Raw genomic sequence first — 23,164 nt, 5'->3', positions numbered from 1 at the left:
TCACTTCCTGCTTTAAACCTGTTTGTAACAAATTTGCATAATGTCTATGGTCTTCATAGGCTGCTGGAGAATTACATCTACTTTGCCCCGCCCTCAAACCCTGTATTTGTAGCTGAAACTGGAAGAGTTTGTTTTCTGATACCAAAGCAAATCCACTTAGAGTGCACTTTAAAAGGATGTGGACTCACGATTGAACTGATACAGTAAATCTGACGCTATCATTACTGTTCGTATCGCTGTGTATCAAGTGCTGAGGAAGATCCAGAGCTGAAATTCAGATATGGTATTGGTTGTCTGGTTTCCAACATTTAACATAAGTGGTCGACTAATCACAACAGACTGGGCCATCTGACCAATCAGAGCAGAGTATGTTCTCAGGAAGGTGGGCTTTAAAGTAGGGACACACCAAACCGACACCATAGAGCTAGAGCTGATGAAAACCGAATGTGTTGTTGCCTCGCGTCCAACACACCGAAAGGACTCCAGCCGACTGTCAGCTATAGCACAAACTGTCTATAAGCAGATAAACACTTGTGTATGTTTTTCATTCAGAAATGGAAATTGCAGAGACAAGCTGTAAACAAAGTGTACTGTTTTAAATATCAATGCTGCTGATCACGTTCTTTATTCCGCTCGGCTAATGTTTTATTCAACTTTTCGCCCAGGAACACTTGGACGTACATTAGAACAGGCTTCTGTCTGTACCGTCTTGACTTTTCTTGCTGGTTTGCTATTATTCTCCTGCACTGACTCTCATTTATTAAACTGAACAGCCAATCAGAGTTCTCTCTCTCCCTGACAGCCCATCACCGATCCTACATGCTGAATTTGGCCAAAAAACTGACGCCATCCAACTAGAGCCAACGGTGCGGGACACACTGGGAAAAAAAGTCGAACGACGCTCAAAAACGGCCCAAACTCCCCAAAAATGAGGTGATGTGCAAAATATATCATGAGAAGATTATTTGTGTTTTTGACCTTTGATGCATGTAATCCTTTTTTGGCAAAACTAAATTAGAAGGCTTTAAAATAGCATAATAGGGGCACTTCAGAATATCATCCTCCTAAATTAAATTTTTACTTCTACTAATCAAATTTCACTTCAAATCAAGAGAGATTCTCGGAAACGTATAACATAATTCTTAATGATGCATCGGATACGAATCCACAAATGACATTTTGAGTTATCTGGACATGTAGTACTTGACCAGTGTTATTTTAATATTATAGGCCTATATATATACTTTTTTTTCATTAATATTTTGAATTAGCTTTATATTTCAGCTTTCATTTTCATTTTGATGTATTATTATTTCTTTCGATTTTTTTATTAGATTTTTTTATTTTACCATTTAGGTATTTTTAGTTCAAATATATTTTGTAAGTATTTCCTGTTAGTAATTTTAGTGCTTAAACTGTTATATTTGCTAAAGTTTTTCATCTAATATTTATTATTTAATTTATTTTAGCTTCATTTCAATAGTTATTTATTGTAACGGCCCTTTGACGTTGAAGTATGAGGCAGATGGGACACCCCTCTATAAACTATTATAGTTAATAACAATAACAACCCTGAAACAATAAAACTATTAATTAACAATAATAACCCTGAACTCGACTGCTGTTTACCCATGCAAATCACAGATGTGGTTGTTCACTGAGAGTGCATTCATATGTTTAATGCACATGCATTGAACTCAGATGACTTTCTAAAAACTTTCTGAAAAATAGCAAAATGATCTGGTAGTGAACGAGTGTCTGAACTCATTATCTGAGATCATGCTGCAGTGTTTGCACACACTTCAGACTCGCTCTCGAAAGAAGAACTTCAGACACAAGTATCACTAAAGCCTTTACACAACATATACATGTCAAACAACAAGCTTTGTGATACTTGACGTTTGTGATGAGCGATGCTGATGGTGAGAAAGTCATTCAGCGGCGAGAGGTTAATTAAGCATAATGAGATATTAAACCATCATGGCCACTTCCCCTTTCTTCCTCTGACTGTCAGACATTAATACTCAATCATGTCTCTCTCTCTCTCTCTCTCTCTCTCTCTCTCTCTCTCTCTCTCTCTCTCTCTCTCTCTCTCTCTCTCTCTCTCTCTCTCTCTCACATATCGACGGCCCGACACTAATTCTACATGCTGAATCCCAAAAAACCCAGACGCTGTCCGACTACAACAGTGCATAAAAAAAACAAGTTGACCGACACTCAAAAACGTCAAAAAATAAAGGAGAATTAAAGTTAAACAATTTCAAGGATTTGTTTACCCAAAGATTATCATTGAATGGCCCTCAAGGCCATCCCGGTGGTTTGTGAGGCCCTGACCGAGATCGTGAAGCAAAACATTAGTGCTGTCAAACTTTATGGCAAAATGGCCGTTCAGTGATACTGGCCTTTATTCATAAAAAGATGCCATTACAACATTTATAATATGTCTTTTAAGTTGTTTCTACGTAAATTTGGAAGATCAACTGTGAAATTATTACAATATTATAATAATGTTAAAAAAATTAATCGATTTGCATCAATTTTGTGTGTGTGTGTGTGTGTGTGTGTGTGTGTGTTTTACTATAATTTACAGTATATTTTACAGTATTTTTCTAATACTAAGACTTAATCTATATGCTTGAATAAAAAATGAAATGGCAAATGCAAGTATGAACACAGGTTGTTTATTCCATTGTAGCCCAGATAAACAGGACATAACAAAAGACGTCCTAGCAAATTATTCATGACGGCAAGTTAATGTGTGTGTGTGTGTGTGTTATGTGTGCGCATATGTAGATGACTTGATTTGAAGGTCATGTGCTGTTTGCTTGGCATGATTCTAATATACATTAGCATGTAAATAACATTGCGTTTGCAGTTTTCTAATCATAGTGGAGGAGTGATAGAGTTTTGCAGTCTAAGCATGTGACATTCTCAATCAGAGCTTCTGTTTCAGAATAAACCACAACCTAGAGATTACATCCCATGATTCCAGCACGTTCATGTTTTTGCTACTGAGAAGAATATGCATAATAAGTTTCTTGTTTGCCCAAAAGTATCTTCAGTTTGAATTTGAATTCTTCTCATATTTTTAGAACCTGGGTGAAGAAATTAAAATATTTGTATGCAGCTCTGGGCTTTGGGTAAATCTTTACCCTTTATTCAAATAGTATTCCACATTTGAGAATATTTTCTACATAGTTGTGCTTGTGCTTTATTTGTGATAACGCAATGAAACATGTCAAATTGTGCAGATATCATTTTTTGGCTGTCATACAAAGAAATTATTAACACAAGACAAAAACAAAAACAAGAGAGAGCCAATGCAATATTAATAACTGATAAATGTATGCTTTTTCTCTGAGCTTTTTCTATGCATCTTTTTTTTGCATAGCAAAATAAGACCTGTAACTGCCTCTGGAACTGCCTCCCCCTCAACATCCGTGCAGCACAGTCTATAAACATTTTTAAGTCTCTTTTGAAAACTCACCTCTTTTCTCTAGCATTTGATTAGTGTCTCTTTTTAAGGGCCAGTATAGTGACCCATGTCTAATGTCAAATGTTCTTTTACATTATTTTAACTCCTGCACTTATTGCCTTGTTGCGCTTTTCATTTTTTATTTTATATATTATAACTATTATTTTCTTCTTTGCCTTGCTTTGCTTATTGCACTTAGCACTTTGGTGTGGCTCAGCCATCTGTAAATGTGCTATAGAAATGAATTTGATTTTGACTTTGATTTGACTTTGACTGTAGCTAAGGTTTCCCCTATTTTGCCAATTTGGTTCTTTTCTTTTTCTTTTCAGTAAATGATGACATTCAGTCGTGAGTGAACTCTCAATTTTGCCAGGCACTTTACATGTTGTGATAGAGAATGGATCATCTTCCCTCCAATCATTTGGCCCTTTTATCGCACTTGGCTTTCAATGCACAAGATTTGCCACTTTGAGTGGATTGGGGAATGTGATTTGCAATGCATCTTGGTTGTGGTTTAGACCAGATAAATGTTTGATTACTTGATATATATGATGTAGCGAATCTCAGCTGTGATCACTGTAAGATTAAAAAAAAGTGAGGTAATCTGTTACATCAATCTCCTTAAATTTAAGACATTTAAAGTTTAAGCAAGCAGACCTTGCAGATTTTTATTTTGTACTCATACATTTTATTATGTTAAATTATTTTGCTTTAATATACTATTTTTTAATATTTGAGGTAGCGAATTCATTTACACACGCAAACATAACAGAAACATAACAAAACACAAAGCACTACTGAATGTCCCACTTACTATTACTCTTCCACAAAAACATTAAATAACACTTCATTTTAGCATTTAATCTCCCTTTTGAGTGTCATGGCAAAACATTGTGGGAAATAGAAATCCCGGCCCAGTTTCATTTAAATTTAAGTTTGTCTAAATGAAAAGAAACATGTTCATAAAACTCAAAACTATAAACAAATCATGTTACTTAAAATATATCAGTTTTGTTAACTCAAAAGAAGAAAGGTCTAAATACTAATAATAAAAGTTAATTTGATTGAACTAATTTGTTTAATTTAAGTTGGCTTTACTTAAGTTAAACCTATTAATTATTTCGAGTGTTAGGGTTTACACATGCACTATATTGCCAAAAGTTTGCCTTTACATGCACATGAACTTTAATGCTATCCCATTCTTAACCCAGAGAGTTTAATATGGAGTTGACCCTCCCTTTGCAGCTATAACAGCTTCATCTCTTCTGGGAAGGCTTTCCACAAGGTTTAGGAGTGTGTTTATGGGAATTTCTGACTAGAAGTGCATTTGTGAGGTCAGGCACTGATGTTGGACGAGAAGGCCTGGCTCACAGTCTCCGCTCTAATTCATCCCAAAGCTGTTCTATCAGGTAGTCAATTTCCTCCACACTAAACTCGCTCCTCAGTCATGGTGGAACAGGAAGGGGCCATCCACAAACTGTTCCCATAAAGTCAGGGGCAATTGTCCCAAACGTCTTGGTATGCTGAAACATAAAGAGTTCCTTTTACTGGAACTAAGGGGCCAAGGCCAACCTCTGAAAAACAAACCCCACACCATAATCCCCCCTTCACCAAACTTTACACTTGATACAATACAGTCAGACAAGTACCGTTCCCCTGGCAACCGCCAAACCCAGACTCGTCCATTGGGTTGCCAGACAGAGAAGTGTGATTGGCCACTCCAGAGAACACATCTCCACTGCTTTAGGAGTCTAGTCGCGGCGGCATGCTTTATAACCACTGCATCCAGCGCTTGGTGATGTAAGGCTTTGATGAGCTGCTCGGCCATGGAAACCCATTCCATGAAGCTCTCTGCACACTGTTCTTGAGCTAATCTGAAGACCACACGAAGTTTGGAGGTCTGTAGCTATTGACTCTGCAGAAAGTTGGAGACATCTGCACACTGTGAACCTCAGCATGCGCTGACCCCGCTCTGTGATTTTTACGTTGCTTACCACTTTGTGGCTTAGTTGCTTTTGTTCCCAATTGCTTCTTATTTGTTATAATACCACTAACAGTTGACCATGGATCTTTTGTAGTGAGGAAATTTCCCAGATTGTATTGCACAGGTGTCAGCCTATCACAGTACCACGCTTGAGTTCACTGAGCTCCTGAGAGCGACCCATTCTTTAGCAAATCTTTGTAGAAGCGTCTGCATGCCTAGTGCTTCATTTTATACACCTGTGGCCATGGAAGTTATTGGAACACCTGAATTAAATGATTTGGAGGAGTGTCCCAATACTTTTGGCAATATAAGTGTGTTTAAATATTATTGCTCAGCTCTTTATATAAAATTGAATATACAAGTATTTATCTTCATTAATACAGTTTACTCACATTGGGTGATACTTAATGGCAAATCTGCCTTTGCTTGTATTGCCACAAAATGTAAACTAGTATCATCTAATCTGCTAAATGCGACTTGGGCATGGAAATATTAAGATATTATAAACTCTACCATCATGTTTGTATGTAAAGCTGCTTTGAGACAATGTGCATTGTAAAAAGTGGTATACAAATAACATTTTCTTGGTTCAAGCATTTTTATAGAGACATGCATTTTAATACCTTTTGTAAACCGACCCGAAAATCAATGCAAGCAACCGCAGTAAACCACCTCATTGTTTTGAACAAAAAATGCCAATTCTCTTCATTCTACTAAACACAACAAACTTCAATAGCAATTAATTTTGAATTATTATGTTTGCGTTTTCAGAGTCCAATTCACTAATTGATTATGCAAATTCCGTAATAGCACAAACACATCTGTAAAATCTAGTTTCAATTTGAATGGCTATGCAGTATGCTATTCCGAACGCTGCCATATGACATGCTTTCACACCATTCAAGTGTCTCAGGTACTCATTCAGACACATGCACAGCTGTTGTGTGTATGTAAGCCCTGACTCAGCCCTGACTGGCTATGGGTGCTTCACTAGGTTTGGGCCCTCTAACACCTACAGTACAAATTTAGGGTTCAGCAGCGAGTCCTTGTTGACTCTCCATGACACCCAGAGGCAGTAAAACACACACACTCTCTCCAAACACTCAACAACATTCTCCACTATAAATAACCTTCACCTAGAGCAGCGTGTTTGCTTAGTGAGGATTTCTAGAGATGCTAAAGCGAGCAGCTGTGCAGAGCTCTGAACGAACACACGACCCCCACGGACACTCAAAGATGCGTCATCGCTGCCACGATCACCCACCCTGCGGCCCGCTGCGCCGTCAGAGGATCCTGTCCTGCAGATAGAGGAAGTTAAGGAGACGACAGAGATGATAGATGTGATAAAATCACCCGCTTCCTTTCATGTCCTCACTGAGGCTCTTTCTTTATATGACCTGGTTCATATCAGCCTGTTCACCATTCACTGTCCGTCTGACGCATACTGTGATGAAAATATTTGATATAATGGCCTCAGAATTGGTAAAAGGGCTATTTAAAGGGGTGTTTTTTTAGGCTTGGTTGTGTTTACGGGGCACAGTATAACATGTCTTAATACTTTTTTTTTTTTTTAAAGACACCATATTTTTCTTCTATTCTCCCTTTATTCCACACCGCTGTCTCCACTGTCCTTTGAACGGCTCGTTTGCTTCCTGCTTCTATGAAGCCCATCCCTCTGAAAAACGCCAATGATGGCCAAATGTAGTTTCCTGTATTTTTATTGGCTGAAGTGCCAAGCACAGGTTGCCGGAAACGCCACGCCCCTTCCCATTACGGGCAGAAGTCACATCTGCGGAGACTGGCAAGGGTTTATGATGTCACCAACCCAGGAAGAAGCTCGTTGTAGTCCAAACCGGCCGCTTTTGTAGGCAATAAACTGCCATAACTTTAAAAGACAATATCTCCGTTTGCATTGAACTTTCAGCGCTGTAACTTTGCAGATACTGTTTATGTTCAAGCAGCAACATTACACACTAACTAAAGTTAAAAAAGTGAAATGGCATGCAAACACACCTTTAACTTGAAACTACAGAACGCAGATTAAAGATGTTCATGTCAAATACCACCCAAAAAGGTGCTTAACACAAATAGAATTCATATGATAGATCATTATCATTACCAATCACAGTGAAGGAAACTTGAGTGTGTGACATTGATTTTCAATCAAACCGTATTGTTTAAATGTATGTTTCTTTCTGAGACTCATTTGGTTGTTGTGACCAGTGATCTCCCAGCTGTGAATAAAACTTAATTTCAGCAAAAAGCAGCTTGGAAGTGGTGTCAGTATGCTGTGTATCTGAGGAATAGAAGAACTAAAGATTCTGCGCTCAAGAGATCACAGCAGAGACAGTGATAGTGTTGGAAGACTATAGAGCCGTTCTCCAGGTGAGGCTGTAATTCGTAAAGTACTAAGGATCCTGCAGAGACCTGTGTACGCCTGAGAAGGATGGTGAGATTGTATAGATGCTAAAGGCCTGTGTTTTTCAATGGGATGCCGTCACTACTTCGAGAGGCGAATTACCTCAAAGTATTGAAATTGTGTTAGATGTATTCGAGAAGGGAAGTGGTTTTATATTAACAACTGTGAGTTGTTTTGAATTGTAGGTGGGGAAGTCATGCTGTCTACACTGGGTGCAGCATGATGTGACACAACAAATCTTTGACTGTGAACTGTTGTCCTGTTCTATTTCTGACATCCGTAATGTGCTCACACTACTTCTGAGATGAAGAACAATATTTGTAAGGGCTGCTTTGTCGCATCCAGTGTAGGCACAGTATAAAAGTTAAAGAAGATCATGAATTAGGAAATCAAGTTTCATTGAGAATATTATGATCAGACTCACTATCTTAAATAGCAAAATAACATTCCTTTCTTGATGTGCGTTGTTCACTCTCTTGACTGGTAATTTGAAGGAAATTTTTGAACATGGTGATTTGTCTGAGGTGAAGTTTTGCTGATGCACGTAGTGGCTTGTGGGTGTGCGCGCGCACACGTGTGTGTTGTGTTTGTTTGATAAAGACATTTTGCGAGCCCTGTGGATGAATCATTTCTGGTTGCCATTTCTCCACATTTAAAGTTTTCAAAACAATTCCTCACGTGTAAGGGAGCCAAACCTCATTATAATATGCAAAAATCATAGCACTGGGTGCTTACTTCCAAATCTTCAATGTGGCACGCCTATAAAACTGAGCTTTTCAAGAGCTAGGCTAAAAACCAGGGTAGAAAATATCTGATTACGTATACATCATGATGTTTTTGAATGTAAAAAAAAACATATGAACATCATAAGTTAACCTTTGGACAACAGTATAATTTTTTTAAAGAGAGTTCATGACCCCTTTAATCATTAAAAGCAGTAGTTTTGTAGTCCTTTCTAGTTTTTCTTGTTGATCTGTTTTCTGATTGTTCCCAGGTGTATCTTGTTTGCCAATTACCCCGTGTATTTCAGTCCTCAGTGTCTCTTGTGTTCCTTGTTGAGTCTTGCCCTGCATTGACGTTATGTTTGGTGCATTCATTTGTCAGTGTTGGATTTGTTATTGTGTTTATTCTAGTATTAAACTCACTGCATTTGGATCCAGCTCTACGTTTTTGAGTTTGTAAGAGTACAGTAAATCTAAAATCACAGCAGAGCAGAAAAACACAGGCAGACGGGGAAATCCGGGATACCAAAAACACAGGGAACCAGAGCAGGAGCACTCTTAAATGCACTGTGACACTAAAGCCAGGATCACACTATGCAATTTTTGGCTGGATTTTGCTGTCACAGACAGATTTCCAAGGTCTGTGATAAAACCCCTAGATTGTGGCCAAATCAGTGCTTGTTCCGGTTGCAGATGCTTGTCAAATATGAGCATGTCTTGAGCAGTCACAGATGCTGCAATATTTTTAAACGGGTTTGCCGCTTGGCCGAAGATCTCGTAGTTTGTGCACCTTGTTGTGTTGAGTTGGGTTGTGTAGTATGAGCACTGTTAAGACAAGAAAATGACAGACAACTAGAAAACTTAGTGTGAGCACTATGGCGATTCATGTCGTCTTATGTTGTGTGTGCTTACTCTTACAATACTTTGCAAAGAGTGAGAGAAAACACAGGGCTTATGCTGCGTTCCAGACAGGTTTTTGAGCCCGTAAGTTATGACTTCAAACCACAACTCACGGCTTTTTACCATTCCTGGCAAAGTCACGCCGAACTGCCTGAACGCAAGGAATAGTCGGAGATAGATGTAAACAAAGCATGGGGGACCGTATGGGCTTATGCTCATTTACAATCATTTCTATCGCCAAATGTGCTTACTTCTTGCTTATTTGAGGGAAACGGAGGAGACAAAATGGCACAACAAGCTGTTTATTTGGCATAAGAACCTTTTATTTGATGATATTTGTATATTACACTGCATCCGTAGGGGCCGTCATTGTTGTTTTGCGGGCTATGTGACGTTAGAGCACATAACTTGGAGTACATGAATCTAGAGTTCATGGGTTGGAAGTCACAGGTTTGACTGCCGTTCCAGGGCACATTCACAGATAGGTTAGAATGTGGCATTATACACAGACAATAACAAGCTAATGACACAGATGGATGATCAAATGATAATGAGCCCAAGCAAATGGGAAATGTAGTCCATGATGTTACTACAAAGGACTACAAAAAATGCCACAGACAGAAATATCATAAAAGTCCACACAAGACTAGGCAACACACAACTGACAGCACTATTATAAACATTTTGTCTTTATGACTATTATATGTAATTATTGAGCAAATCTAATTAATGTAAATCAATGAGATATTTATAGCAGTACACACGATACTTGCAAAAAATGCATAAATATCAGTTGTGACTCTATATCTCCCAATAATATGTCTTAGTAAGTTGATTAAATGCTTAATTTATGATAAAAGTGCTATAATTTTTATTGTGTGGGGGAACACAATATAATGTAGACATTTTTACAATTAAATTAAAAGGCCTTTTACTTCATAAAAAAGAATAAACTATCATGCAGACATATTGTATCAAATATGATAGGCTTTATAGAATTACATAATGTTTGAGGCTCTTAGTAGATGGCAAACTAGATATAGATTTTAAAAAAACGGTACAGTCTGCCTAGGATATGTTCTAGACTTTTTACTTTTTTGATGGATCGTAGTCTATTTTCTGTTTTTTCTGTTTTTTTTACCAGCATTCAAAATCACAACTAACTGTGAATGGTCACTTTCCCTGCTGGTCAGATAACCCAAGGTGCCCGACAGCATCCTGTCACCTGAGATGACAAAAAGAAGAGCGCATTGGATTGTTCTGCAGACCAGGAACTAAAGCTGCTCATGCTGATGAGCGTGTTAAATCCTTGATATGAAGCCAGTTACGAAAGCGTCCCACATCTGAGCCGAGAGGAGACGATGCCAACATCCCACCTGCTTCTGAGAGTCTCAGCGAGAGCCTCCTGTCTAATTAGCATGCTCTGTTGAGAAACGCCCACTGCGCTCAACTGTTCCACACGCCGGCCAGTTAAAGCACTTCCTGTTGTCACTGGGTCTGAACACGACTGATTACAACGGCTGGTTTAGCACAGCGGAGGTGGGGTTGTGAAGGAGTCACCAGGAACTATAGCAAAGTGATTCCTGCATGCTTTTAATTCCATCAATCAAAGAATGTCAGAAACATTTCTGCAGTTTATTTACACACATAAAAGTGGAATAGGAATAATGTGATAGCTTCAGATTTGTTGTCAATGCATTAGCAAAAAAAAACTATAGAGCACAACTGGAGGAAGTTAATATCAGAGGTTAGTTAATATCAGGGTTACTTCACCCAAAAATGAAATTGATGTCATTAACTGCCTAATGTCGTTCCACACCCGTAAGACATCCGTTCCTCTTCAGACACAGTTTAAGATATTTTATATTTAGTCTGAGAGCGTACCTAAGTCTATGCACACTTTACTGTCCATGTCCAGAAAGGTAATAAAAACATCATCAAAGTAGTCCATATGAGACATCAGTGGGTTAATTAGAATCTCTTGAACCATCCAAAATACATTTTGGTCCAAAAATAACAAAAACTACGACTTTATTCAGCATTGTCTTCTCTTCCGTGTTTGTGTTCAAACCTCAAATAAAGATTCAAACGATTGTATTGATTCATGATTCAGATGTCACGTGATTTCAGCAGTTTGGCACGCGATCCGAATCATGAATCAGTACACTGATTGACAATCGTTTCAATCTTTATTTGAGGATTGAAAACAAACAAGGAAGAGAAGACAATGCTGAATAAAGTTGTTGTTTTTGTTATTTTTGGACCAAAATCTATTTTTGATGCTTCAAGAGATTCTAATTAACCCACTGATGTCTCATATGGACTACTGTGATGATGTTTTTATTCCCTTTCTGGACATGGACAGTAAAGTGTGTATACACTTAGATACGCTCTCGGACTAAATATAAAATATCTTAAACTGTGTTCTGAAGATGAACGGAGGTCTTACAGGTGAGGAACGACATTAGGGTGAGGAGTTAATGACATAAATTTCATTTTTGGGTGAACTAACCCTTTAATAAATGTCGAACTTTTGAAATTTCTGTTCACCAAAGAATCCTGAAAAAAAAAAATGTATTTGGTGCTGCATTTATTTATAAGACTTCTTAATTATAACACTCTTAGTTACTTAACAAACAGTTGCTGGTTAGTTTGGTTCATGGTTTAGAACCAGTGACTGAATGATTGTTAAACATGCTTATGGAGAGAAAAGTTTGAAAATATGTTAGAAACCAATCTGGCAAAGAAATAATAATGAAAATGAAAAGAGTCTGCACTCACTGATTTCAGGTTTGGCAGGCGGGGTGATGTTCAATCTCTCCAGAGAGTCGCTCGTCTCTTCATCTAGAACATAATCGAAGTTCAAGATGAACATCATCACAACTCCTTCCTCGTTCTTCACCGGGATGATGTGAGTGTTGCACTGGAAGTCTGACCCTAAAAGAGAAAGATGAAGACATTTTTAACTTCCAAAAGCACTAACTGCTCTGGTTAATTTAGTCCAGTTGCCACCCCTCGTCTGCTGTCTGGACCACATCTGACTTGTTAATAAAGACACATATCGTGGTTGTTCATACTGAGAGCTGTGAAGACGGATGAGAGTTTTAAACCGCCAAATCAAGCGCATGAAACGGCGAACTAAATCACCATAACAAGGTACTGTGCTTATAAAAATGGTTTCATGCCAAAGGAAACACACTAAGAGTAGTGCATAGCTATATTTCACGTTTTATGAAGTCAAATTTAATTCACTGTAAATCAAAATGTTCCCTTTTAGTGTTTTTCAAATTACTCTTTTTGATATGAGGGTTAGTTTTTGAATGTCAGGCTTTCAGTCTTTTAGGACTATTTTAATTTACAGAAAAAAAAATGTATATGAAATATAAGTTACTCATTATAAACTTGTTTGTTGTGTAAAAGCAACAGCATAGGATTTTGTGATATTGCTTTATAATGGTTACAGCAAGTTAATGTTAACATTAGTTATTTTATACAGTACAATACATTTACAACATTTACTAATTAGTTTAATGTTAATTCTTACATATGTTAATGCTTTTTTTTACATTTCAAGTTTTGTGAAGTATTTTTAGTTCATGCAATAGTTAATATCACTAGTGGTGATATTAAAAAAAACGTAATGTAATACTACTTGGTCTTATGCTATTAAATACTGGCAAAGAAGCATACAGTAATATAACAATAATAGCAGTTGTCTTTAGAGAATAAGTTTGATATGAAATATGAAGTTTGATATGATGAAATATGAAACCAAGCCTATGATTTAGCCTACTCACCCTCAAGTTATCATAGGTGTATATGACATTCTTCTTTCAGACAAATACAATCTGAGTTATATTTAAAAAGTCCAGGCTAACGTTAATCCAAGCAGTTGTAACTGTTTTTGAAGTCCATAAAAAATGCAGCTGTCCGTCAAATAACGTGCTCCACACGACTCCGATGGGTTAATAGAGCCTTCTGATTCGAATCGATGCATTTGTGTAAGAAAAATACCTATATTAAAAACGTTATAAAGGAAACCTGCCTTGAAGTCTTCCATTGTAGCCATGGCTGTTTAAGTATTTAACAGCCACAAGATGGCGCCAGCGTTAAGCACAGAAGTAGTACCGGTCAAGATAACTCGTAGTACCCGGATGAGCGGTTGTTATCTGGAAATAACATACCGCTGGAATGCGCGATTGACCAATCAGAATCAAGTATTTCACAGAGCCGTGTAATAATGCATTTTAACAATGTACAAACGCTGGGAAAGTTGATGGGTGCATTGTCATGAAAGTTTAAGCCTTGACAAATTAAATGTTCAAGCCAAGAAGAAGCAAAAGGAAGCTCATTCCGTTACTCCACACACATCTGAAGCGTGTGCCCAGAAACAGAAAGCCGCGTCTCAGACAGCACACAAATATTAAACTGAGTGCTCTTTCACATCTTTTTGCACTTGGGTGGACTAATGAAAATTATGTAAAAAATAAGAAAATATAGTCGATAATGTCACATTTATTTGAGAAAGTAAACGCATGTGTATCAGTATATTAGATCCGTGCATTCGCTCTTAAAGCGACAGCAGCCTGATATCCCTGCTGCTGTCTGTGTTTTTAATGTTAATCAAACAACAAAGGACAATGAAAAAATCACTCGCTGCTCTTGACTGAAAAACGTTTGTAACTTTAACAAGGATTTCATTTATACAGTGAAGACTGATCGATACCTGTAAACTACTGTCAGGCCTTCCTGAAAAACCTGAAAAGCACTGTTTACTTAATTCATTTTTTTAATACTGTAATATTGTATATTTTAATTTTGATTATTTGTTATTTTATTACTAACTGTTTACTTGTCTTTAATTATGTTTTAAGTATTAGTTAGGCTAGTCGTTTTAGCTGTGGTATTGAAATTGTAACAGAGAACAGTGAATTTTCACTGCTATTTAAAGTTTTGGTGTTTTACTTTCACGGCCAATAAAAAATATTTATGGCCGGTAGATTTTCTTATGTCACCAGCCATATATATATATATACAATTGTCTTTTCATTTGTAACATTCACAATGCATTATTGCAAAATGTAACCATTTATAATCAGCAGAAATGATAGTTGCAGGATAAAACACAACAGACCATAATTAGAGCCCTCAAAACACTTCTTGTGAGCTCCTTCAAAGGGAGCTGAGGCTGAAGCATAACAAACTAATTTGCACTATACAGCAGGAGAAGGTGAGATTTGGGAGCTGAACCTGAAGAAGTGAAGAGGTGATGGCAGCTTTCATCTGCTCTGATACCGACGGTACATTACTGAAATACCCTCCCCAGCTCCACCAACTCAAAGAGAGAGAGAGGGAGAGAGAGGCTGTCCTGAGCTGGAGGGTATGATCATGGATAAATGCGGTGAATCAGACCCAGAGGTCAGAGGTCACAGCCTGTGCTTCTCTCTGTAGGCTTAGCCCTGTTCAGCTGCTGTTTTTCTGCAGTCCGGCCCACGTGGACGCGGCAGGGACTTAGCAGGGTATGACAGGCACAGTGCATTTGTCCACATGGACAGCAATGTTCTCCTTTTATCTTTTTTTTCTTTTTTTAGTCCAATTCATCCTTGTGTCCTTCTCATTCAGTCCACTCCCAAAGTCCCTTTAGTGATGAAAGGATACACAAAAAAAGCTTGCCCTCTCAGGCTGCTGATATCTGCTGCACTGTAGGATTATTAAAATGTTTGGGAGTCTGTATGAAAGCGTGTGGTTGACATAATATAATTTATCATTCAACAGATCGTCTCTGTCCTTGATGCTGATTGAGACTATAGAGGTGGACTATGAGTGCTGATGCAGGAGGGAAGATACTGACTCGTGGGCTCCTGCAAAATATATTTATCTAATAATAACAGCACACAGAAGTCCGTCACCTGAGCTCTGAAGTGTAGTGTGTGTGAAAATGGGAAAAAATAGTCTATAGATAACGGGATGATAGAGAATTAAACTGGACTGGGAGTGAAATAGCACATAGACCTCTTCCTACGGGTTTTCACAGGTGAAAACAGGAAAAAACGAGCGTTTGGGGCGGGAGGGAGAGAAAATGTCTGTCTGCATGTGTATGCCAACAATTAAAAAATATTATTGTTAACTAAAACTAAAAACACCATAAAAAAAGTCATTACTTGAAATAAACACTAACTGAAATAATAAACACACACTATATTGCTAAAAGTTTGCCTTTACATGCACATGAACTTTAATGCCATCCCATTCTTAACCCATAGAGTTTAATATGGAGTTGGTCCACCCTTTGCAGCTATAACAGCTTCAACTCTTCTGGGAAGGCTTTCCACAAGGTTTAGGAGTGTGTTTATGGGAATTTTTGACCATTCTTCTAGAAGCGCAGTTGTGAGGTCAGGCACTGATGTTGGGCGAGAAGGCCTGGCTTACAGTCTCTGCTGTAATTCATCCCAAAGCTGTTCTATCGGGTTGAGCTCAGGACTCTGTGCAGGCCAGTCAAGTTCCTCCACACCAAACTCTCTCATCCATGTCTTTATGGACCGACGCTTTGTGCTCTGGTGCGCAGTCATGTTGGAACAGGAAGGGGCCATCCGAAAACTGTTCCCACACAGTTTTAAGCATGAAATTGTCCCAAATAAATCTTGATATTCTAAAGCATTAAGAGTTCCTTTCACTGGAACTAAGGGGCCAAGGACAACATAATAGTAATAAAATATATAATAATCCCCCCTCCACCAAACTTTACACTTGGCACAATGCAGACAGGCAAGTACCATTCTCCTGGGAACCGCCAAACCCAGACTCGTCCATCGGATTGCCAGACAGAGAAGCGTGGTTTGGTTAGTGATTGGTCACTCCAGAGAACACGTCTCTACTGCTCTAGAGTCCAGTGGGGGTGTGCTTTACACCACTGCATCCCATGCTTTGCATTGCACTTGGCGATGTAAGGCTTGGATGAGCTGCTCGGCCATGGAAACCCATTCCATGAAGCTCTCTACACACTGTTCTTGAGCTAATCTGAAGACCACACGAAGTTTGGAGGTCTGTTGCTATTGACTCTGCAAAAAGTTGGAGACTTCTGCGCACTGTGACCCTCAGCATGCGCTGACCCTGCTCTGTGATTTTTACGTGGCTTACCACTTCATGGCTAATTTGCTGTTGTTCCCAATTGCATCAACTTTGTTATAATACCACTAACAGTTGAGCATAGAATATTTATAAATTACTAAAACTTTACCTAAAGTTAAAAATAAAAACTCAATTGCAAAATGAAGCAAAATGCTTACTTTTAACACAACTAATGCATTATTAATAAAAAAGGTTATAGCTGTTAATATTATTTAATGGACCGGAGCTAACAGCAACTAACAATGAATAATTCCATTTTAATTAACTAACTATTATTTATTAAGCAAAGATTCATAAACACTGTGACAAATATTGCAAGTAGTTAATGTTAGTTACCAATGTTAACTAATGGAAACTTATTGTAAAGTGTTACCGAATGAACCAACTAATCCCCATGCCTTTTCCCTTTTTTGTTGTTGTGAAAGCCATGATATATTGTTGTTAGGATTCTATGATGAATAGAAAATTTGAAATAGAAATATTTTGTATTACTATAAATGGCATTGTATTATCAGCAGAAATGTACTGAAATCTGGTCCAGCACAGCAGTTTCACACTATTCCTTCTCTCTTTCAGGCCCTCCACACCTCTCATTGTAACAGTCACACCCAGCAGGAGCCGAATATCTCAGCTTTTCTTCTACAGTGCTGACGCTCATATAGGACACAAGCAGGGGACGGTCTATGGGGGCTTCTGGAACATGCTGGACTAAGCATTTCCCACATCCTGAGCAGTACATCAACGTCTCCGGCACCGGCAGGTATCATTAATACTTCTAAAGCAACACCAGCAAGAAAAATGGATCATATGAGGTGTGGAATATTCTGTGGCAAATGCAATTTAATCCACATGTTCAATATAATCTAATGAGCATTCAGAGGTGATTGAAAAAACATGAAGAACATCATGTCCTGTCAATGACTAGATTCAATCACAAAATGATTTCAGCCATTTACGAAGATGTCCTCATGCAAGACTGGAAATAGCCAGAAAGTAAAATTAAATGTGCAACTATTAGTAGAATTGAAACATAAGGCCTCAGACACTGCACACACATTCGGTCAGATTTACGGAGTAGAAAGTGCTGTTGGCTAGATGCTGTTTGTGATGTCCAACCATTCAAAAATATTATGGATTTTTAAAAATAATTTTAGAGATTGTACTCATAATAGTGGTTTCTAAATAATGAAAAGCAAAAAAAAAGACACTCTAGAAAATTAAAAAGTATCTATTAATATTTCAAAGATTTTTAAAATGTATTAATTGTAAAGTTATTAGAAAAAAAAAAAGTTTATTAAATTACAAATAAAAATTGGATTTGATTTATCTTTCCTTTTATACTTCTACTTGATCTGACTCCCTAAAGTGATTTTGTTGGTGAATTCAGGTTGATTCAGTCATATTACATATTTAGATGTTATTACAAGAAACGCATATTTTAGATCATTTAACAGCATAAACCTTTAACCAAAGACAGCTTTTATTCAGTACACTTACAGTAAATAGCCCTGCAGGATGAATTTATGAATGTATAATGTATATTCAAGGAATAGTAAAAGCTGTTCAGAAGAAGTCTGATGTTCTGTATGCATAAAGTCTGAAACTGTGCATGATACATCCCCTCAAAATGATGGCGTTTCAACGCTTAAATCCTGCTTATGTTAAACGCTTCAACAAAATCTTCTTGTTCATGGAAAAGCCCATGATGGAAATATAAGTGACTCTGGAGAAAAACGAAAGGAGTTCAGAGCAATTTTACTAAACAATTGTGCTATTTTTGTGCAAAAAAAACATGTTTTTTAGTAATTAACCCCTCGCAAACCAGTTTAACCAGACACAAATCCAGGTAACCTGAGTTTATCTATCTACTAGTGGTGCAAATAGAAGATTTCATCATGACATGATATAACATATGAGGATAACTGTCATAATTAAAATTTTCAGCGCCTTTAGATTTAGGGTCACGCAATCAATATATCGATATTATTATATTTTGTGCCTATTTTACACAAATGGAACTAAAACACAACATGAACATGTAATGTAACTCTCTGTTAAATTGCAATTAGAACATCCCCAACAACAAAAAAACTGTTTCCCCGCCATTATAAAGACATTTCTGCCTTCCATGTTTTCACTGTTATACGGTAGGAGGAGCTATTAAACACCTTCTGAAAGAGTACAGAATCTCCTGATCAAAACACAGGCGAAGAAGAAGCAGAAACAAGTGATATCATTTGTAATCATATGCATGTGTAAAACAATGCAATCATCACATTATACAGCATATAAATCAAAACTGCCTAATGTTACTGAATGAAATGTTGACCCAGGATGAGCTATATCAATATTATTTTCATCTGTGAATTGATCATCATTCTGAATCTGATCCGGATAAAGTCTTTGACAAAAACCACTAGGCCATTGTTATATATTTTGTTCGGTTAAGTACTTACAATATCCCAAATGTTTCCAACTATTTGTAAATTGTGAGAAAATTATTTTAACTAAGGACCGGGACTTGTCAGCATAGCGTTTGAGCGAGTCGCCTGTCAATCGCATCATCTCTGCGTTACCCTCGGTTTTATTCTGCAGAAGCGCTTTTCTCTTAGCAGTGTGAACATGTCACAGCAGCGCCAAGCAAACGCACAGAGGAATCTCATAACATAATTTTAAACACGCTTAAATGTATCTAATATGATAAACAGAGCTGCTTTACCTTATAATCATTACCGGAAAAAGCGGAAGTGCGTGCGCCCGGCGACTGTGTCCCGTCCCGTCATAATAAAAGTCCCGGTACTCGAGAGCCGTGTGCTTGTTTAACAATCGCTCCAGCGGCCGTCCTCAGCTCCACAACACTCGGTCCTGCTCTGCTTTACATTACAGTAACATTAATAACCGCATCCATCAACATGACCACATGTACCAAGATACTGCGCTCACACTTGGCGTCATCAAACTACACCTTTGTTTAGAATAGGCGCCCTCCAGTGGACGGAAAGTTGCATAGTGCACCTTTAATACATCATCCATCCTTCTTCCAAAGAGTGTTTTTGTCTTACCCTGGTTCACTATGGTAAGCCTATTATAAATGGTTATATTTTTAGTCTTGTCATATCCGTAAATAGAGAAAAGATAAATTTTCATATGTAGCTCTCTAACAGAGTTCATTGTAAAGCATCATCTATCGTGAAGGCTCATTTCATTATTTATGGTTATTGTAGCACTCTGCTGGAGTTTATTTTCAAGGAAGTATGGTGCATATTAATGGGTAAATCTACAGTAACGTCTTCAGATCTGCTAAACCCAGTAGAGAATGTTTTAAAGGGAGATTATTTGTAGGGAAATCTCTCTCTCTCTCTCTCTCTCTCTCTCTCTCTCTCTCTCTCTCTCTCTCTCTCTCTCTCTCTCTCTCTCTCTCTCTCTCTCTCTCTCTCTCTCTCATTATGAGAAATAACCATATTCATCCGCACAGTCAGACAGAACAGAAGGACAGCCAAAACAAAGTTATTCTGCAAAACGCGTACAATTTTAGGGGTTTCAGTTTTATTTTTATTTTTTTACCACTAGAGGGCCAAAAGTTCCATAGGGCCCTATTTTAACGATCTGATCACATGGTCTGAAGAGTATGGTACAGGTGCACTTAGGCCGTGTCTGAATTCACTTTTGATAGTTTAATAATTTAAAAAAAGGTCTGTGTGCAAGACACATGGTCCAAAAGTGTTGTCACTACAGTCTCTTAAAGGGATAGTTCACCCAAAAATGAAAATCAGTAGTCAAGGTGTATATGACATTCTTTCAGACGAATGAAAGTTGAGTTATATTAAAAAAGTCCTGGCTAATGCAAGCTTTGTAATGGCAGTGACTGTTTCTGAAGTCCATAAAAATGCATCTGTCCATCATATAACTGCTCCACATGGCTCTGGGAAGTTAAGGCCTTCTGAAGTGAACTGATGCATTTGTGTAAGAAAAATATCCATATTTAAAACTTTATAAAGTAACGTTTCGGCTAGGGGTGTAACGATTCGTTTTAACAACGATTCGATTTGGTTGACATAAAGTCACACTGATTTAAATTTTTGGCTAAAAAGTTACTGAATTGATTTTCAAGTCACTGAATCGTTTCGGATCATATCGTTCTTAATGAACCAATATCCTCCTTAAATAGTATCGAGAGCTTCAAATCGCGATACGAATCGAATCGTTGTTAAACAAATCGTTACACCCCTAGTTTCGGCTGATCGCCTTTCGTATTCAGTTTATGGAAAAAGTGTTGAAAGTGCTTCTGCATTTGCTTACGCGACAAGTAACGCTCTTCAGACGTCACGTGCGCATCTTGAACTCCGAGAAGGCACTTTCAACACTTCCACGGAAGGCGATCGGCTGGAACTTTAATTACATTTTTTTTAATATGGATATTTTTCTTACACAAACGCAACGATTTTATAGTTAATAAAACAAAAGTTAACAGAGCCGTGTGGAGCACATTATTTGACGGACAGATGCATTTTTATGGACTTAAAAAACAGAGCAGGATATTATTTTTTTTGTAACTGATTGTATTCATCTGAAAGAAGAATGTCATATACACCTAGGATGATTTGAGGGTGAGTAAATCACAGGCTAATTTTCATTTTTGGGTGAACTAATATTAATGATTCACGGTGGGTGTGTTTTGGGCGTAACATGAAACACCAATCTGAGTGTCATCTCACATTCCCTTTACAAGTAATTTGCATTCGCATCATGGCGTATTCGCTATTTACATGGCAGAATTTCCAAGTGGAAAGACTAAATGCTTCTCTATAGAGGAATTATTATGTTTAATATTTAAAAATCTGTGTGTACTGTTGTGCGTCCCTGTGTTTAATAAGCAGAGTGTACACAGATTGTGCACCCACCTACAGGGGCCCTTTAAATAACATAAAAAATACTGTGCTTTTGACTCTGGAGCAGGTTTTTGTTGGTCAATAGCGCAGTCGTGTTCAGTTCCTCAAAATAGCAACACTCCATCAATGCGCCTGAACACACACCTGGTTGTCAGACCAGCACGTCAATGAGCCAACAGATGGGAGCAATTGCATTTGCTATTTAAACAATGTAGCCAGGATTGGACATGACAATTGCGTCGGGCTGAAACTAGCAAAAACACTTTTTTCATTCCTGGGGTCGCATTGCACCGGGTGTATTACAGGGCCCTTGTAGTCAAATAAGTCTAGCTCTCTTTCAAGAGGTTTTTCTTTTGGACATTGCAGGCAGTTATGTAAAACACAAAAGTATAAAAATAGGCTTCTATATATACATTTTGTTTTTTTATACGTTAGTCATTTGATCCATATGCATGAATCGTTACACCCTTGCTATCCACTCAAGTATAGCATTTTATTTATTATTTAACTGATTTCTTTCATTGTTTTGAGTGCAACACACCTACTTTCTCTGTAAATGTGCCAGATTGCTTACTTGTAACTTTGACAGTAATTCATTCATACTGATTTCCCCCCTCAGCATCTGAGCTCTTATGAAGATTTGTGTGTTCACAAACACAACCGTCTTAACCAAACCCTTTCACTTTCTTCTTCAGGAGGAAAACTGATGTGCCGATTGCAGACGGATCAAAGATTCTCACTGCACAACATGTAAATGTTGAGCTCAGACTGTTTAAGTGTCTCTCACTCCCTCCGTCTGGGAGGAAGACATTGCTAGTCTTCATTAGCAGCATGCTGGCTGTCAGACTAAATATAACTACTGTAGCTGGCGCTGGAGCAGGACCGCTCAGAGCAGACATCCATTTAGACATTTTCATTCTGTTAGTCTCTAACCAGTTTGAAATATGAGCGCACTAACCAGTAATACTATAATAAAATCATCTAATACTTAAAGAAACCATATTGCCCTTTTACAAAGACTTGGTTTTGCTTTTGGGCTCTACTAGAATGTGTTTTTTGAACATTTAAATATGAAAACCTATTTCCCCCATATTCTCTATTGTTGTAGCTCCTCTCTTCCCAGTCTGACAGTAATGCTCTGTTCAGTTCCTGTCTCTATAAAGCCCCTCCTTCTGAAAATTTAATTCCTCTTGTTCGAACTGCCCGCTCCAAGCAGGACTCAAACCCAGGTCCGCCGGCATGAGAGTCGGACGCTCTAACAAGGAGGCTAAAGGCTGTAACCTCTAGAGTCAGTCGCTAGAGCTGCACAGCAACTACTAGCCGGCGTCCGTTACAAAAGCACAATGTGCTCTGATTGGTCGGCTAGATCAGTGTGTTGTGATTGGTCAAGTGCTTCGAGGGTGTTTGAGATATTTCAGGGAGTTCAGAAACACTGACACTGATAATATACAGAGATGAAAATAAGTATTTGAACACCCTGCTATTAAGTTCTCCCACTTGGATATCATGGAGGGGTCTGATTTTGTCATCGTAGGTGCATGTCCACAGTGAGAGACATAATCTAAAAAAAAAAAACTGAAATCACAATGTATGTTTTTTTTTTTTACTATTTCTTTTTATGATACAGCTGCAGATAAGTATTCGAAC

The 23,164-nt window shown here is 37.9% G+C and overlaps 1 protein-coding gene across 2 annotated transcripts in view; it reads right to left on the bottom strand.

Moving 5' to 3' along the window:
• Positions 1-23,164, bottom strand: part of LOC137075692 (potassium voltage-gated channel subfamily H member 7-like) — a 152,783-nt gene that overhangs the window by 95,360 nt on the left and 34,259 nt on the right. For both annotated transcript variants that reach the window (XM_067444581.1, XM_067444582.1), the window contains exon 3: positions 12,282-12,437. In XM_067444581.1, the coding sequence (XP_067300682.1) occupies positions 12,282-12,437 (156 nt within the window). The remainder of the gene's footprint in view (positions 1-12,281; positions 12,438-23,164) is intronic.

This window comes from Pseudorasbora parva, chromosome 5, assembly GCF_024679245.1.
Source record: "Pseudorasbora parva isolate DD20220531a chromosome 5, ASM2467924v1, whole genome shotgun sequence".
NCBI classification, from domain to species: Eukaryota; Metazoa; Chordata; class Actinopteri; order Cypriniformes; family Gobionidae; genus Pseudorasbora; species Pseudorasbora parva.
This window is presented reverse-complemented; position numbering and strand designations above follow the sequence as displayed.